This window comes from Budorcas taxicolor, chromosome 5, assembly GCF_023091745.1.
Source record: "Budorcas taxicolor isolate Tak-1 chromosome 5, Takin1.1, whole genome shotgun sequence".
Taxonomy (NCBI): Eukaryota; Metazoa; Chordata; class Mammalia; order Artiodactyla; family Bovidae; genus Budorcas; species Budorcas taxicolor.
In genome coordinates this window covers 163,167,766-163,186,235 of record NC_068914.1, presented here as the reverse complement: position 1 = coordinate 163,186,235, position 18,470 = coordinate 163,167,766, and the positions used below count along the sequence as shown (strand labels likewise).

Below are 18,470 nucleotides of genomic sequence, written 5' to 3'. Positions count from 1 at the left end.
ACGATGGGCACACGATGTGCCGCACTCAGATGGCACGTCGGCGTCGTTCCCTGGGGCAGGAGGACCAGCCGCCCTACTTCAGGAGGAGCCTCCGCAGAAGGGGCGTGGCCGTGATCTGGCTCCACCCACACACTTCCGGGGAAACAGACTCCAAATGCCAGGCAGCCCCTGACCCCCAAGAGGACCCACCTTGCAGGGTTCACCAGAGATCGCACCGGCTCACAGGCAGGGAGAGCCCCACCTGCATTGGGGACCGCCAGGGACCATGTCGGGTGCTCTTGCTGGACGCGGTGTTAGCGCAGCAAGCAGCCTGCTGAGTGCCGCGCACAGCACAGACCAAGGACAGCAGGCTGCGCCGGCTGCGAGGCAGGCCACGGGCCGCCATCTCCTCTCCAGGGTCCCACTGCTATGGACTGGGCTGTGGCCCCTCTAATTCATATTTTGAAGCCCTTAGCCCAATGGGATGAAATTAGGAGGCAGGGGCTCCAGGAGATGACTCGGATGAGGTAGGGTCACAAGGCTGGGCCCCAGGATAGGGCTAGAGCCTTCCTGGGAAGAGCCCCGGGAGGGCTGGTCTGGGAGGGCATGGCGAGAAGGCAGCTGTCTGGGGCCAGGAAGAGCTCCTCCCAGCAACCAAGGCAGCCAGCACCTTGGTCTTGAATTTTGTCCCCAGGACTGTGAGGAAACTGTCCCTTCAGCCCCAATGGTGGTGTTCTGTAACGATCACACTCAGTCATTCCCTCCCATCTGCCTCTAAAAATCAGGAAGCCAGAAACGCCTCCCAGACCCCAGCCTGGCATCCCCTTGCTGGCCAAGAGCTGACCAGCGCCAGATGGAGTTTCCGGAAAAACCAGCTCCCCATCAGGCCACTAGGCCTGCCTGCTCAGAAGGTCGGGGATCCCAAACTGGACAGACAACAGGCTGCAGAGGAAAACGACCGAGTGGGAGGCAGCAGAGTGCGGCCTGAAGCTACACGCCTACACCCCCACTTCTGAAGCCACCGGAAACGCCCCTGGGTCTGGCAGGCTGTTTCACGGAGCTGTGGCAAAGGTCAGGATATGGGTAAAGGGTCAAGTCACACCTGAGCTGGAGGCCTAGCACACCTGGCCAGCCCTCCTGGGACCTGGACTCTGCCCAGTGGGGTCCCCATGCTGACCTCTATGGGGGCACGGGGTGGGAGGGGGGCCTTCCTGCCCACCACGCTGGACCCTCTCCTGGCGGTTTTGCCCGAGGCCTGACACCGCAGCATCACCGCCATCCTGCAAGGCTGCCCAGTGGCGCCAAGGTCAGGGGGCTCCCTCCCAGTCACACAACAAGGGGGCGGGCACGACAGCCAGGGAGAGCCCGGAGACAGTGCCTCCTTCACGGGGGCGCCGCGAGCCGGTGGCCTTACACCCTCCTCTCCGGGGAACCCCGAAAGCCCGGAGGACGTCAGCTGGAGGCCACCCATCTCTGGATGCGGTGGTCCTGACACCCGAAGTCCGCCGAGGACTTCCTCGCTGCTCTCCATGAGCCTGGGTTTTCTTTCTCGGGACAGTTTTCACAGAGACGCATGTGAGAACTTTGCGGCACGTAAGTTACATCTCAATAAAGCTGCTCCCGGAATCGAGGCGAGTAGAGCGCGCCGGGCCTCGGAGTCTGGGCTCTGGGGCTCCATATGGCAGCCCCGACTCCTCGGCCTGAAGGGCAGAGGCCGCCGGCGCCGCGAAGGCCCCAGGGCCCCCTCCGAGGCCGCGCCGCCGCCCCTGCGGAGCCGGGCCGCCCGCTCGGACCGCCGCGGACCCCGGCCCCGGCCCCGACCCCGACCCGGTCCCCGCCCCCGGCCCGCAGCGCCCGAGCGCCCCGCGGAGGCCGGCGCTGACCCTCCGGGCCGGGGCCGCGCGCCGCGGGCTGACCGGCCCGGCCTGGACCGCCCCCGCCGCCGCCCCCGACCCGCGCGCCCCCCGCCCGGGACCGAGCCGCGCGGCGTACCGGGCTGGGCGGCGCTCCTCAGCCGGCCTCCATGCGGCGCGGCGCCCACCGGACGGGGCGGGCCGGAGCTGCGGGGCGGGGCGGCCAGGCGGGCCGCGGCCGGGCCGGGGCGGGGCGGCGGGGGCGCGCGGTTTGCCGGGAAGCGTAGTCCGACGCGCCGTCTGCCTGCGCTTGCAGCGGGCCTGACCCGCGCCTGCGAACTACAGTTCCCAGGGGGTTGCGCGCGACTGGGCGAGGACTTCACTTCCCAGGAGGCCGCGCGCGAAGAAGTGCCACCCGACCCCTCCTCCCTCGCCAAGCTCCGAGGGCTAAGCGGCGGCTCAGGACGTGGGTTCGAGTCCCAGGCCTGCCGCCGTAGTGGGGAGGCGTTGTGAAGCGCCCCAAAATTCTTTGGCCGCAGCTCCCTGTCAGTAAAAGGGAGTGGATGTTCGTGCGGCCTGCTATAATGCAGAACCATCAATGCAACGCTAGGGGCAGAGTCCAGACCGCAGATCGCGCCCGTGCGGGTGCCTGGGCGCCCTCTCGGCCTGGCGGGTGGGTTCCGGGGAGGTGCGGGCGGGGGCAGGGCGGACGGGGTTGGGGGCGCGCAGCCGGACGGGGAGCCCAGAGTGAGGCCGGCCCCATCCGCCTTGCCTGGTCTGCTCCAGGAGGGGGTACGCCCCGCCCTGGCGCTCCCCCGTTCTGAGTTGAGACGCCCCGTCCAGCCTTGAGCAGGGTGGGCTCCTGGCCGGCAGGCTGAGCTGTCAGGAGCGGCTCCAGGCTGACCCTTACCTTGCAGGCTCCTGGCCCACAGCCTGGGCCCAGCCTCCCTGTCCGGTTGGCAGGGCACAGGTTGGCTCCGCCCGCCCCGCCGCCTTGGCCACCCACACAGCAGAGCTGGAGCGCTGCCCTTCACTCCAGGCCTTAGCCGCTGGAGAGCCGCCTGGCTGAGACGGCCCTGCTGGGCTGGTGTGACGGAGGCGGGCCCGGGCTCCCGTTCTGGCTGTCCTGGGTGCGATCCGAGGTTCTCCTGATGCCCCTCCTCCTGGGAGAGGGAGGGCGCCCCCAACTGCCCTGCCCAGGACTGGAGGGGAAGAGCAAGGAGGCAGTTGTGGACCGTGTGTCCTGGACCGCGTGTCATGGGCCGACGGCTCCCGTGGGGGGCCCTCTGCCCGCTCCCCCGAGGTGCACCCCCGGCCCCGAAGGAGGAGGTCGGCCTCAGTGGGACTCTGACTCCCTCTGTTCCCCAGCCAACCAGGGCAACCGGCCAGTTCACACGCCCAGGCCTTGGAGGAGCCTGGGCCCGAACCGTCCTGCCGGCCTTGGCTCAGGGACGGGGCTGGAGAGAGCAGTCCTGCCAAAGACACGGCCCAGGGCTCAGAGGCCCGGGCGCCCCGCCCTGCCTTGCTCCCTGTGCACAGTGCGTGAGCACGCCCGCGGGGGCTGGCACGCCTCTGCTCTGAGCGAGGCCCTGCCTGGGCACGAGCAGGCGGAGAGCAGGCTGCCCTCCAGCCCTCAGGGGTGGGTGGGCCCTGATGTCAGGGTGGCTTGGGTTCCCGGGTGGGCACAGCTGCTCTCCCGGGGAGGGAGCACCTTGGCCCCGGTGCTGGGGTCACCATCACCACAGAGCTGCGTGACCTGCGGGACTGGCCCAGCCTGCGTGGGTCCTTGGGTCTCTTCCCCAGAAACGTGGAGACGGTGCCAGCCTGAGGGGCAGGGACCACGTGCCCTGGGACGCTGGGTGGGGGAGAGCAGCAGTACAGGTGAGTGCTTTCTGGGGCAGGGCTGGGAACCCTGCTGTTTGCCGTCTGGGGCCGTGGTGACCCTAGAGAAACCGGCCCTCCCAGAGCTGGCCAGTTCCTAGAGACGGCAAACAGCTTCCCAGGCCAGGAGGATGCCTGGAGCATGGCTCCCTGTCCTTCTCAGCCTTGTGTGTGTCCTGGTGCCGCCCTCGGTGTCCCCCAGGCTGGGCACCCAGCAGCCAGGGGCAGCCCCCTGCCCAAGCCCCCAGAGCACTCACGCGGCCCGTCCTGAGCCTGCTCACCCTGCCCGTCCTGAGCCTGCTCACCCTGCCTCACATGTGCCATCCCCATGGAGACCCCAGGACCCACACGTCCCCCCGCCTGCTTCCTGCCTAGGCCTGGGGCCCTCCGCTCGGGAGCTGTCTGCGCAGTGGCGGCCTCCCCTGATCTCGGGCCTCACCGTCCCCGAGTGATGATGGAAACCCATTAGGATGCCACCCCTGGGCAACAGATCACCCACAGCGCGCGCAGGAGGGCCGCTCCAGAAAGGGCCTGCCCGGGGTCTTCCTGTCGGCCCTCCACACGGTGCAGCAGGTGGTCCCACTCTAATCCCTGCTGAGCCCCCTCATGATTGTAGCCCCGGGGCTCCTGGCCCAGCTGCCCCAGCCACCTGCCTTCAGACCCCCAGGGTCTCCTGCCAGGGCCTGGGAGGCTCGTGACTCCTTGGTGCATGCGTGGGACCGGCCACACCCCCACCTGCATTCCGAAAGCCCCCTGCCCCGAGTCCCCGCGACACGGGCGCCTCCTCCAGGAAGCCCTCCTGAGTGCCGCCAGCCCTTGCTGTTGCCTCGGGCAGGCCTGGCAGCCCTGCCCTCAGGCATCCACTGGGGGGCGGCTTCCCGGGGGACGACTCTGTCTCCACCGAGCCGGGGACTCACCCGGGCCGGCTCAGCTGCGGCGGGGCCCCCGGAGGGCAGCGGGCGTGTCCCAGTGCCCTGCCCCCACCCCCACCCCCCGCACCCCCACCCCGAGCAGGGAGTCGAGCCCCAGCGGGAGCACAGGCCTCTGGCGGGACGGAGCACTCAGACTCAGGGGTATCAGAATAATCTTTATTGATATGCTGGGTACCTTGTTAACACTGTCACGATGTCACCGTGGCTGAGGTAACAGGGAGCCCCGCCCACGCCAGCCCGCGGCTCCCACAGACCGCCGGGGTCCCTTGGGCGGGGGCCGGGTGGGGGAGTGGGGGGCTGGTGGCCTGGAGGGGACGTGGTTATTGCGTTGGATTCCTGCCCTCACCAGCCTCACCCCACGCTCACTCACGCACACGCTCCACACTTGCCGGCTCACGCACACACCCGCTGGCATGCTGGCACCTTGCTCTCTGGACGCACGCTTGCACAGTCACACGCACGACATCCTTTGATTTAAAGGCATCCGGAGCCGCCAGATAATAAACGTACTCGCTAGTTACAGTAACCATAGTAAAATAAAGGACAGGTGTCGGGGTATGAGGAGAAAGTGCATGTTGACCTTTGACTGGAGGGGCCCCGGCCCCTCCCACCAGGGCGCCCATCCCTGCAGGGGCGGCCAGAGGCTGAGGTGCCACCCCACCCCCCGCGCCCCCCTGAGTCATCCTGCCACCTCCCGGCCCCTCACAGGCCAGCATCCCAGGCCCCAAACAGAATCAACTAAAAAAATAAATTCATCTCACAGCGCAGCGCCTGATGTTGGGGGGAGGGGGCGGCTCTGGGCCTTTGGGCGCGGGGCTCCACGGGGTCCTGGCCAGCCCCGGACCCAGCCAGCACCCTGATGCCATCCAGGGGGCCGGGGAGGGGAAAGGTGCTGAGCCCCGTGGCATGCGGGCGGGAGGCCGGGGCGCGTGGGCAGTGCCGGGCAAAGCGAGGCTGCCTCTGCCTGGGGCGCGGTCATGCAGCCGCGCGGGCAGCCCCGGCCCTCAGAACTCCACGGTACTCACTACTGTCCTCGGCTCGTCGAAGGTGGCGATGAGAATCTGCTGCGGCGGAGGGATGGTGATGAGGCTGCCCACGTCCTGAGGGGCTCTGGGGGCCCCGTCCTCCTCTTCCCGGGCCTCGTACAGGGTGCTGATGTGCAGCAACGGGTGGGTGGCGTTGCGGCTCAGGATGGCGAGGGGGTCAGGCTTGCCCAGGCTGGCTGGCGACAGAGGGGCGGTGGCAGGGGCGGCGGGGGGCGAGCAGACGTGAAACGGGCCCCCGGGGGGCAGCACGCCCCGGGCTGGCTCTGCTGAGTACAGGGCCTCCTCCTCCGGGAGCGGCGCGTCTGCAAACAGCCCAGAGCAGAGGGCGTCTGCAGGCCCCGCCCCCTGCGCGCCCTGCCCGCCCCCCTCCTGGGGCGCCGACGGTCCCCAGCACCCGGGCCTGCCTGGTCGGACCCTGGCTGCCCCGGGAGCAGGGGCGCCAGTTTCCAGAACCTTCTCCAGGAGCTGAGCAACCTCACCGTGTGCCCCAGGGCCCTTCATCGCGGCTGCTTCCCGGGGCCCTGGGGCGAGGGAGCCGCCTGGGGTCATGCCCGCACCTGGCTCCCCTGCCTGTCCCCATTTCCACCCGGATGGCACAATCCTTAGCCCGCTCACGGCCCCCGGCCCCCGCCCTGCCGGCCCCTACCTGCCGCGGGCACCGCTGTCAGGCCCAGCCCGCATTCGTCCGCCTGGGACAGGAAGCCGCCTTCTTGACTCCGGGAGGCCGGCAGCGCGGCGGGCACGGCCTCGGCCTTGGCCTTTTTGGTGCCCAGGATGTAGGGGTGCACGTCCAGGGAGAAGTGGCGGGCATGCTTCTTGTCGGCCGCGGGCCCCGCGTCGCCCCCGCCGCCCTTGTAGTGGTGCGCGGCGCGCGCGCCCGCGTCCAGCAGCGGCGCGATCAGGGTGTCCGTGGCCGTCTTGCGGCGCACGGGCTTGGGCTTCTCGGCCTTGCTGTTCTCCACGCGCATGATGGCCAGCGGCTCCTTGAAGGGCTGGGGCAGCGGGTTGCTGCTGGGAATCCACTTCATCTTCTTGCGGGGCCGCTTGACCACGGGCGGCTCGGCCTCGCCGTCGGGCTCGGCGGGGTTGGCGCTGGGGTCCACGGTCTGCACGCCCGCGTCGCGCACGGTGGGCGTGGCGTCGTGGTTGGACTGCGCGAGCGCCGCCAGCAGCTGCCGCACCACGTTGTCGTACATGAGGTCGCTCTCGTTGGTGATGAAGTCCAGCCGGTTGAGCGACTTGATGTGGTCCCGGTTCTCGTTGCAGAACATGGCCAGGATGTTGATGTCGCAGAACTGGGAGCGGCGCCACTGCCGGCGCGTCTTGATGCCCACCTTGTGCAGCTTGTCGAAGACGAAGTTGCTCTTCCGGAAGATGAAGAGGTGCGTGAGGTTGACCAGGATGACGAGGTTCATGGCGCAGAGGAGCACGACGTCCACGCCCGCCACGATGCGCTGCAGCTGCACCGACGGCAGCTTGCAGCTGACGCGCACGGCCGGGCCGCCCCCCGGGGCGGCGCCCAGCGCGCAGGTGAACTCGTTCTGCTTCTGCGTGGCGTAGTAGGTGCACAGGTAGGAGATGGGCGCCACGCTGAGCAGCAGGATGAGCAGGTGCCGCGCCAGGTAGAGCTTGGCCAGGAAGTTGCTGCGGCCGCGGCGCTCCAGGTACTTCTCGAACAGGTTCTGCTCGGGGCTCTTCTCCTTCTCCGCGTTCTCGATGATCTCGCGCCGCTCCCGCTCCGTGATGCCCGGGCCCTTGGACTGGATCTGCTTCTCGATCTTGGGCGCGCGGCCCTCGGCCGCGCGGTGGTAGCAGTTGTCGATTTCCTGCAGCAGGAAGTTGAGCTCGGAGGTGAGGCGCGTGGACGCCAGGAACTCCCAGCCCAGCGCGGGCACGTACATGATCGCCGCGAAGGCCAGCAGCGAGTAGGGCAGCAGCTTGTGCTCGAACAGCGACGGCCACAGGCTGGCGTCCACGCCGGGCAGCGCGTCCCGCAGCTCCGTCCAGCAGTAGCCGCGGGCATACAGCGCCTGGTCGCGGGTGAAGTTGTGCGGCGTGTAGCAGTAAATGGGCTCCTCTGGGGGCAGAGAGGAGAAGGCGCTGGGACATCGCACCCCTCCCGGCCTGCCGCACCGGAGCCCCCTTCCCCGTCTCTGCTGTGTCCCGTGGGGTCTCCTCCTACACAACCTCCTGCCCCGCCCCCCCCGCCCCCCCCCCACAGACCGCAGTCACCTTTGCCTTGGGGGTGGAGGGTACAGCCCTGCTCACCTGGGGGGCAGAGATCTGCACTTGGAACCTCAGGCCTCCCTCCAGGTGCCACCACCCCCAGCACACAGGGCAGAGTCCAGAGCCAGGGGCGCAGGCCACACAGCCCGGGGCCTGGCACCACCACCCATCCTGAGAAGGGCAGGTGTCCTGGGCGAGTCCTCCCTGGCCAGAGGTTACAGGGGCATGATTGAAGAAAAGCGGAAGCGGTGCTGCCTGCCTGTGAGAGGTGAGGGGCGTCCTCCCAAGACCCACTGTCCTGGGGAAGGGCAGGCCTGAGGTCCCTGGACACTGAGTGGGCAGGGGAGCCACTCCAGGGATCAGACAGGAAGGAGTCATCACCCAGACCCCAGGGTCCACCCAACACGTGAGGGTGAGAGCTCCGCCCCAAACGCAGGAAGCCCCAAATGCAGGAAGAACTGTTCCCCAGGTGAGGACAGGCGCAGACCACAGCAGGAGGCGTGGCCCCCAGCCCAGGCCTCCCAGAGGGCAGGTCTTGGCCGCCTCAGCGCCGTCCTCAGGGCAGGGTGGTCTGAGCCCTGAAGGCCGGGTCACTGCACTATCAGGCTGGGCTCCAGCCGGGGTGTGCCCTCTTGCAGGCGCCGGCGCCCGGGGCCCCTCGCCTAGAGGGCAGCATCCCGCTGGCAGGAGGCGCGCGCCCCAACCTGGACACAGCAGGCACCCCCCTCCCCTCAGCTGAAGAGCCCCAGGGCGGGCCGTTCAGTCCCCCTCTGCCCCAGCTTAAGCCTCTCAGCCCAGGAGACGCAGACCAGAAGCAGTGGGGACCCGCGTGCTCGTCTGTTTGTCTGTGCAGGCCCCCTACCCCAAGGCCTGCTGCACGAAGCCGGCCCTTGACTGGGGAGGCAGCTGGTCACTGCCAGTGACTCGCAGGGGCCAAGGGGCCGGCTACCCCACGGACACAAACACCCTTGTAGGCGCCTTGGCCCAGCCCACGGAGGCTGCCTCCCTCTCACATGCGCAGCCTCAGACCACCGCCGCCCCGTCTCAGCCTGGCGCCATCCTGGAGGCCTCGGGCCTCAGCATCGCCAGAGCAGGGCCCACAGCTCATTCTGGGCATGTGGACCTTGGACTGCACCTGGTGGGCGCTGGAGAGTCAGGGGCCTGGGGGCAGGAGGAGCGCGGGCTAGCGGGCTCAGGGATGGCGCTGGGGGGGGGGGCACTGGGGGTGGGGGCGGGTCAGGACACAGGTTTGGGGCCTGGTGGTGAGTCAGGCTCCGAGAGCATGGGGAAGGTGCAGGAGCCCCCTTGCGGTTGAGCAAACAGCATTTCAGTCACTTACTTTTGTCCTTACAGCCAACTCCAGGCCAGGAGATGCTCTCCACTGGGGGAAAGGGACCCTGGGGGGCGGTCCCCCAGTCCAGGCCCCAGCTAGGCCCCAGGGGACGGGGAGACCTCTCCTGTGGCCGTGGCGCTGCAGGCACAGGGGAGCTAAGCCCCTCCGTGCACCGAGGCACGGCCCCCACCCTGGGTCCTCTCATGCCCGCCACCAGCCCTGCCTGCCAGGAGGGAGGGGAGGGGGCTCCAGCTCAGGGGAGGCCCAGCCCAGCGCCCAGTCTCTGTCCTTCCCCCTCCCTCCTGCTCCTGCGAAGCAGACCCCACCCAGCAGGGACCACGTGTGGCACGCACGCATCTCAGTGACCCTGCCCTGGAGGAGCAGCGGCCACGTGTCCCGACTCGACCCGCAGGGGCCAGGGACCTGGGCTGGACTCTGGGGAGGGGGGTGCAGAAACTGCTGGGCCACAGAGCCTGAGCACTGGGCACTCAGGCACGGCGGTGTCTGCACAGGTGTATGCCGGGGACCCGAGACACAGCCTACTCGCAAAGCGCACCATTCCGGAGGATGGCACCGTGGGCCAGGGTCCTCCCAGCCCCTGGGCGCCCTAGTATCCTTGGAGACCCTGCCCACCTGCGGGCACCTCGGAGACATTGCAGGTTTGGCTCCAGATGCCTTGATAAAGCAAGTCACACATTTTTTCCCAGTGCATGTAAAAGTGTTTATCCACTGTAGTCTATATCTGCATACTATATGCATGTCTGAAACGCAACGTACATCCCTTAAGAACACTTTATTGCTAAAAAAAATGTTCTGCATCATCGGAGCCTTCAGTGAGTCGTAACCATTTTGCAATAGTAACATCAAAGATCACTGCACACAGATCACCTTAACAAATATATCAATAATGAAAAATTTGAAATATTGTGAGAATTGCAAAAATGCAGCACAGACGTGAATTGAGCAAATGCTATTGGATAAATGACTTGATACAGTGTTGTCACAAACCTTCAAATTGTGAGAAACGCAGTATCTGCAAAGCACAGTGAAACCAGACCTGGCTGTATTCGGCTGTTTAGGAGAAGGCAGGTGTTGGTCCCCTCTGCCCAGAGCCCATGTGACGTCTGGAGAACCCGTTCTGTGCTGCGTGCTCAGTCGTGTCCGACTCTTTGCGACCCTGTGGACTACAGCCCTCCAGGCTCCTCTGTCCATGGGATTCTCCAGGCAAGCATACTGGAGTGGGTTGCCATGCCCTCCTCCAGGAGATCTTCCCCACCCAGGGAGCCAACCCGCATCTCCTGTGTCTCCTGCGCTGGCAGGCAGATTCTTTGCCACGGAGCCATCGGAAAAGCCCCTGGAGAAACTGGCGACCCTCCAACTCCCCTCCTAGTGGTCCTCTCGCTCAGCTATGCCCCTGGCTGTCCCCTCCGTCCGTCACAGAGCAGGTCTAAAGGGTGGGCGGCATCTGTGGAGCCATGCGGGTCTCCCAGCCATCAGCTGCCCTCCAGGCAGGGGACGCGCACAGGCCTTGGTGTAGGGAGGTCCCGTCTGGCCGGCTCCTCACCATGAGCCGGACATCCAGCATGCACTCACCCAGTCTCCAACAGGCAGATAGGGTGGACCCCCCCACACCAGGGCAGCAAGTGAGGGTCTGGGCACTGGGTCCCCCTGGCCCAGCTGGGCCCCGGTGGGTGGGACAAGGATCCTTCTGGCTGCAGCAGGACACCCCCCACTCCCGGGCTCAAACCCTGCAGAGGGTGGTGACTCGGTGCCGAGGGGACAGGTCGCGAGGGACCGGGAATGTCTGAGCGTGTGGGTGTGGGCGCGCCCTGCCCGGGGGTCGGAGGAGGCAGCCTGAGCAGCGTCCGCCCTGGTCACAGGGACCCCTGAAGGAGAGGCCTTTGAGAAAGCTGTCTGTCTGCATCCCTCAGGGAGAGCCGCTCCACCCTGCTACCCCAGGGCCCTCTCAGCCGCGGGCTGATGGGTGCCCAGAGGCCTCCCTGGACATCTGGACCCTGAGACCGCTTGCCAGCCAGACCCGGGGTGGGGGTGCTGTCTCCTGTCCCCCACCCACCTACCCCCGTGGCCCCCCAGGAGGACGGTGGCCCCAGGACCCCACCCTCCCCCCGCCCCGCTTCACCTGGGGTCACTTCTCCTCAGAAGGCCCTCAGCGCCCCGACACTGAGTCCAAGCAGGACATCTGCAGACCTGAGCCTCTGACCGCTCGTCACGTGCACACTGCCGTGGTCCCTGCCCTCTCCTCCCCACATCAGCCTCCCAGGCTCAGCCTCCTGCTGAGGCCAGGTGGTCCACTGCCCCCACTGCCTGCTCCTCCAGGCCCTGCCTGCTTGGTGGGCCTCTTCCCAAGACCGACCCAGGCTCCCAGTGGCCGGAGCATCCCTGGGCCCTGGACTCGAATCTGCCCACTTCACAGGGTCTTCACACCTGGCCCAGGACCCCGCCCAGCAGCGGTCTTCGGTGTTCCCACGTCTCATCACCTGCAGCCTCCTTTTCCGGTCCCCACCTGGCCACTCCTCCTCCTCTCAGACCCTGCCCACTCCCCCTCCTGGTCTCCCCTCTTCCAGGCCAGACCCCATGTCTCCTCAATGCCTAGACCGCAGCACCCCTCCACCCAGTGTGAACCAAGGGAAGGTAAAATCAATCCAGCGAGGAGAAACATGGGGAGGTAGCCCCAGCGCCCCGTAACACCTGCACGGGCTCTGCGGGGCGACCCGGGGCACCGCGCCCACGGCGGGCCCCAGCGAGGAGGCCCGCGGCGGCTGGGTCAGCCAGGGAGACCCCAGAGTGCCTCTGCCCTTTTTGCCACTAGCCTCTGGCCTCACCTGCGAAGTTCTTGGTGAAGACCAGGGTGACCAGCAGGATGGGGACGAGCACGGTGCCGATGGTGACCACGCGGTCAAACGGCAGCTCCAGCTTGAGCTGCAGTAGCAGCGCGGCCAGCGCGCCCGCCTTGTCGTCCTGCGCGCCGGGCAGGATCAGCTCGCGCAGCTTCTCCCCGGCCAGCAGCGCCGTCGCCATGTCCGTGGACGGCTCCAGGAGGTGGTGCATGGGGGGCGCGGAGGACCCGGGGCGCGGGGCCCGCGGCGGGGGCGGGGGGCGCTCCGCCGCCGCCCCCCGGGCAGGGGTCGGGCCGCCCGGGCCGGCGCGGGCTGCGGGAGGCGCAGGGGCCGCCGCCCCCGCCTCGGCTGCAGCCCCGGCGCGTCCTTCCGGCGGGGGCGGCGGCGGGACCCCCGCCCCCAGCGGCGGGCGGCGGCTGCTGTCCCGCCGCGGGGAGGGGGCTGTTTACCTGCGGCGACTCGCGGCGTAGCTCCGCCTCCCACCCCCCACCCCCGCACGCAGATGCGGCGCCGGCGATGACTTAGCAAAAAATATTTAAATGAAATAAAATGAATGAACAATGACTGGTCCCTCCGCCTACTCAGGGTGGGAAAGAGGGAAAGGCCGAGCGGGTGGGGTGGTTCCCCTCTCCCGGGGCGCTGGGGCGGCGGCACGCGGGCGAAACGCGGGAAGACCTGCGGCGTCCCGGGCCCCCCTCTTCCAGCCCCGCGTCCGGGGAGCCGCCCGACCGGCGGAGAGGGGTTCGCCGCCCGCCTCCCGGAGTCCCTCTCCGCTCCCTACCGATACCTGGCCGCCACGGTGGGCGCTTAGGCCCCCACCCACCCGGGGTGTTACGGACACAGAGGAGGGGGCTGGCACCCCTCTCCGCTCGGGGAGCGGGCAGGTGGACGCTACGGGGCGTCTCCTCCCGGCCCCTCCACTGCAGCCGGCGTCCCCGGCGCCCACACCCCGACCCATGGCCTGGGTGAGGGTCTCCTTTCCCCTCGCGACACCTCCACGTGGCCCCAAGGCCTCTCCAGCCCGGCACCTATCACCCCACCACTCTATCACCCCGTCCCTTTGCCACTGTCAAACGCATTCTCCAGACCGGCCTCCTGGCACAGGCTCCGGGGTCCCTGCCACCTTCCTGACCTTCATCCCCCTCCACTCGGACCCTGCGGTACCCACCCTCAGGCACCGCTCCTGCACACCCTCCTGGGTTGTCTTTCCAGCAGAGCCCAGCCGCACCCCCATGCCCACTGCCTGCGAGACTCACTGTCTCACTCCACTCCTTCATGGCAGGAACCCACGCCATTGTAAGAGGATGCATGCGTGGTCTTTGTGAAATATGTACCGCAGCTGGACTTTCAGCTGCATTCAGTAATTCATCCAAGCATGCTGTGAACACCAGTATCTGCAGGCCTTGGGTCACTGCGGTGAGCTAATTCCCTACCCTCTGCCCGGAGGTTCAGAGAAAGGGTTTATCCTGTTCAAGACTTAACTTCACAGTTTTTAAAAACAAAACACAAAACCTTATGTGCCTGTGCTTTTAAAGATTTACGAATATTCCCAAATGACACCTGCCCCTGGATTCCAAGTCATCTCACTCGTCTGCTGCTCACTGAGGGAGCTCGGCTGCCTGTTTTCAAATAACGCCCCCACCCCCCCACCCCCAAGCCTGACACCTCCCGTCAGGGGCTGACCCTTCCCCACAGCAGCACACTTTCGTGACTGGCTCTGCACGATCCAGAGGTTGGCAGGTCCCCGCGCCCTCCTTTCCCCATGACGACTCAGGTAGTCACGGCCTTTCCTCTTCCGTGTACATCTGCAGGATGGGGACAGTGGAAACCTGTGCTGAGCTGAGCCACCCTGCTGGTGAACAGGGCACACCATCTTCCGTGTCTCTCCTGCAATGTCTGGTTGGTTCTGCAGCTACTTCCTAGACACATCCTAGCAGTTCCACTGTAAAGGGACCCAATCTCTGGTGTAGCTTATCATTTATTCAGGTCTGTACTGGGTCTTCATTGCTGCATGGGGGTCCTTTCTAGTTGCAGCGGCTTTTCTTGTTGCAGACCTCAGGCTCTAGAGCGTGGGCTCAGCTGCCGCGTGGCCTGTGGGATCCTCCCGAACCAGGGATTGAACCCGTGTCCCCTGCATTGGTAGGAAGATTCTCAACCACTGACCCACCGGGGAAGTCCCTCTGGTTTACTTTATAGTCAGCCTGGTGCAGCAAACCCTGGCCTCGTGGGCTCTGAGTGGGCATGTGGCCGTGGCACATGGCGGAGTTGCCGCTGGAGCACAGTGGGTGAGTGACGGGACCCCGTGGGCACTGTGGAAACGCTGGCCCACGCCTTCCCACGGGACAGAGGGCACAGCTGCAGCCGGCGGCCCCGTGGCAGCAGCCCCTCTGATGCCGTCATCCCAGAAGGCCTGGATGTGGAGGTGACGCCCAGACCCGGGCTCTGAGCTCCCCGTCCGCCCCTGCTTGGACAGAGGTGGATAACAGGGGCTGCGCCCTCCCCAGGCCCATCCGGCCCAGACCGGGGGGCCGCCCTCCCCAAACCCAGCCTCTGGGGCAGGACGGCGTTGCAGGGGGCAGACTGCCCTTTCCCACTGAGACATCCACACACACGGTGCTGACGACCCATGGGGTCTGAAGAGCCGACACGGCGGGATGACCCAGCGCAGCACAGGGCTGACTGTGCTTGCTGTGTGTGCGCTCAGTCTTGTCCGACTCTTTGTGACGCCATGGGCAGTGGCCCGCCAGGCTCCTCTATCCACGGGATTTCTCAGGCAAGAATACTGGAGGGGGTGGTCACTTCTCTCTCCAATACATTAACATGTGGCTTCTGACACATGAAAGACTTCGAGGAATTGACGGATGTTGCTACAGCAAGACGTTCTCATCTCTATTTAGGTGATGTTTTATCAGTTCTTGCATCAACGAAGATGAAAAATAGGGAAAAGCGTGACTCTGTGCTGTCTCGTTCTGGCCCCAAGTAGTGTTCTCCCAGGAAGACAGGTGGCTTGTTAATAACGTGTTTCCAAATCAGTTTTACTTCCATGTTATGAAAACCTGCAATGTCTGCGTATTGTGTTGAGTACGTAGCTAATAATCCTGAGAACACAGAGGAAGTTCTGGCTCCCAGGTTCGGATTCATAGTCTCACAGATTAGGACAAATGAGGCCCTTGCTGCATGGCAGATACAGTGAGCGCCCTATACATGAGCCTTCAGGCGGTGAACGTGCAGAGCCATGGCTCACGCTCACACGTCGGGTCCCGCTGGCTCACGTGTCTGGCGTCACTGTCACTGCACGCATCCTCTGCAAGTGGCTGTGCTTCTCTGCACTTCACTTTGCAGCACTGTGGAGAGTGCAGTGGGGTAGCACCTTTATTTCAAGGCCAGGATGTCCGGAAGCAAGTGGAAAACCAGTGGTGAGGGAGCTAGTACTGCTAAGAAGTGCCAAGAAACAATGGCGGAAACAAAAGTGGAAATAACTGAGTGGAGCAAGGTGAAAAGATGGTCGCCGTGGTTCGCTCTCCTAACGTGAGCCATTCCGCCATCGGCATGATTCTGAAGAGCAAGGACAAGCTCATGGAGCGTGTGGAGGTCTGCTGTGCACACGGTGTTGAGCATAACGTTGCAGAGGCATGGGAAAGCGACTGAGGAGACGGAGAAGCTTCTCAGCATGTGGCCGCAGGACCAGCATCTGCGTCTAGCCCCACTCAGCTTCAGTTCAGTTCAGTTCAGTTCAGTCGCTCAGTCGTGTCCGACTCTTTGCGACCCCATGAATCGCAGCACGCCAGGCCTCCCTGTCCATCACCATCTCCCGGAGTTCACTCAGACTCACGTCCATCGAGTCCGTGATGCCATCCAACCATCTCATCCTCGGCCGTCCTCTTCTCCTCCTGCCCCTAATCCCTCCCAGCATTAGAGTCTTTTCCAGTGAGTCAACTCTTCGCATGAGGTGGCCAAAGTACTGGAGTCTCAGCTTTAGCATCATTCCTTCCAAAGAAATCCCAGGGCTGATCTCCTTCAGAATGGACTGGTTGCATCTCCTTGCAGTCCAGGGGACTCTCAAGAGTCTTCTCCAACAACACACTTCAAAAGCATCAATTCTTCGGCGCTCAGCCTTCTTCACAGTCCAACTCTCACATCCATATATGACTACTGGAAAAACCATAGCCTTGACTAGACGGACCTTAGTCGGCAAAGTAATGTCTCTGCTTTTTAATATGCTGTCTAGGTTGGTCATAACTTTTCTTCCAAGGAGTAAGCGTCTTTTAATTTCATGGCTGCAGTCACCATCTGGATTGATTTTGGAGCCCCCCCAAAAAAAGTCTGACACTGTTTCCCCATCTATTTCCCATGAAGTGATGGGACCGGATGCCATGATCTTCGTTTTCTGAATGTTGAGCTTTAAGCCAACTTTTTTGCTCTCCTCTTTCACTTTCATCAAGAGGCTTTTTAGCTCCTCTTCACTTTCTGCCATAAGGGTGGTGTCATCTGCATAGCTGAGGTTTATTGATATTTCTCCTGGCAATCTTGATTCCAGCTTGTGTTTCTTCCAGTCCAGCGTTTCTACTCTGCATATAAGTTAAATAAGCAGGGTGACAATATACTGCCTTGATGTATTCCTTTTCCTATTTGGAACCAGTCTGTTGTTCCATGTCCAATCCAAAGAGACCTTCAGCAGCTCAGTGACCCTCAGAGAGACGCCAGGGCTGATCTGCAAGAGGACGGCTTCACTCAGCTCCTTGCTGCGCAACATGGGGGCCTCATTAAGGAAGACCTGAGGGAACCGAGGCCCAGAGAAAGGAGGGGGAGAGGCAGGAGGAGGCTGGAGAGTGTCAGCCTGCAGGAAGTGGCAGAGGATGCTCTGTGGGAGGAGACACTGTTCTTGTTTGTGGCAGCCGTTCAGAATTACATGTGCAGGGCTACTGTGTCATCTGTCGATAAAAAAAGAGCTCTGACCCAAACATCACTGGATCATTTCTTCCAGGTGATAGACTTTGATCCAGCATGGAACCAGAGCCTGTGCCATCGACATCAGACGTGAGTGACACTGTGGCCCGTCTCTGGTGGCTGGCACTCCTTCAGCTCAGCATCTCTCACCTCGTCTTCCTCCTCATTGGTAACTCTTCCTGCCTGTTCATGCGATGCCAGTCCCTGTATGCTGGCTCTCATCCTGTTTTTTATATGCTGTTTGTATGCAAAGTATTATAAAGCTATTACAGCCCAGTACCACAGTCAATTGTGTTAGCTGGGTACCCAGGCAAACACCGTTCAGCTTATGGAACAGCTCTCAGAACAGGGCTTGTCCACATGCAGGGGACTGAATGCACTTGTCTGGAGCAGCAGCAAACGCCGGGCAGGACAGGCCAGGCTGAGTCTCGCTGCAGTAACCACACCCGTCTCAACGCACAATGCAGCAGAGAGCCGCTTCAACCTGAACTTGGGTGGTACGTAGGCTGGGAGCTCTGCCCTGGTCAGCACCCCTCACTCTGGCAAGAGGCAGCCACTGCCAGGGGTGGGGGCACAGGCATCTTTGGAGGGAGTGGAGCTGTGAGCTGCTGCACTCAAACCCAGCGGCACTTTGTTGGAAGAGGGCTTGGCCGGCCCCAGCCCACCGTGTGCCCGGGAGGAACAGACCCTCTGTGATGGCCTCGATTTTCAACTGAGCCCCTTCTGCACTGGGGTGTGGTTCTGTGGAGGGAGCAATAACATGATGCTTCCAGCTGTGAAGGGACAGCTGGCTGGGGTCCTCGTCAAGTGGACAAAGATGAGCGTCAAATCACAATGGCTTTTTGATTCTGCTGGAGACACCGAAAAGGTTGCCATGAAAAGGGAACATCTACAGCGTGCTGGGGAGGAGCAGCGCTCTAAATGAACTTCTGGCCGCCCGGGTCCTCAGCGCCGAGCGCGGACTCCTCTCTAGCTGCGGCGCCCAGCCTTCGCACTGCGCTGGCTCCTCTTGGGGCATGCGGGCGCTAGGGCTTGTGGGCTCTAGAGCAGGGGCCCAACAGCTGAGGCGCGGGGCTAAGCTCTTCACAGCATGTGCTGTCTTCCCAGGTCGGGGATCAAACCCACGTCTCCTGCATTGGGCCCCACCACTGGGGCCCCAGTGGGTGCCAGGCTGGACCACCAGGACCTGAACTTTCCCACCTGTGAGCTGGGATGAGGGCACGTCCTGTGCTCACAGCTGTCAATAAGGGACAGGGCCCTTCTGGGACTGGGGGTGGCAGCAGCCGTCACAGAGTGTGTGCACCAGGGTCCTGGGACGGCTGTGGGAACTCCGGTGTGGACATTCCCTGCCTCGTCCCTCCTGCCACAGACTCCACACTCCACCTTTGCAGAATTCATGGGAAGGTCTCCGTGGC

General features: G+C 64.4%; 1 protein-coding gene across 1 annotated transcript; it reads right to left on the bottom strand.

The window, feature by feature from the left end:
* Positions 1–5,649: 5,649 nt before the first annotated feature.
* Positions 5,650–12,319, bottom strand: PANX2 (pannexin 2). The gene is made up of 3 exons (XM_052641109.1): positions 12,094–12,319; positions 6,338–7,768; positions 5,650–5,993 (listed from the first exon to the last, which is right to left on the bottom strand). Exons 1-3 carry the CDS (start codon positions 12,317–12,319, stop codon positions 5,650–5,652), a joined length of 2,001 nt encoding a protein of 666 aa, XP_052497069.1.
* Between the last annotated feature and the right edge of the window lie 6,151 nt (positions 12,320–18,470).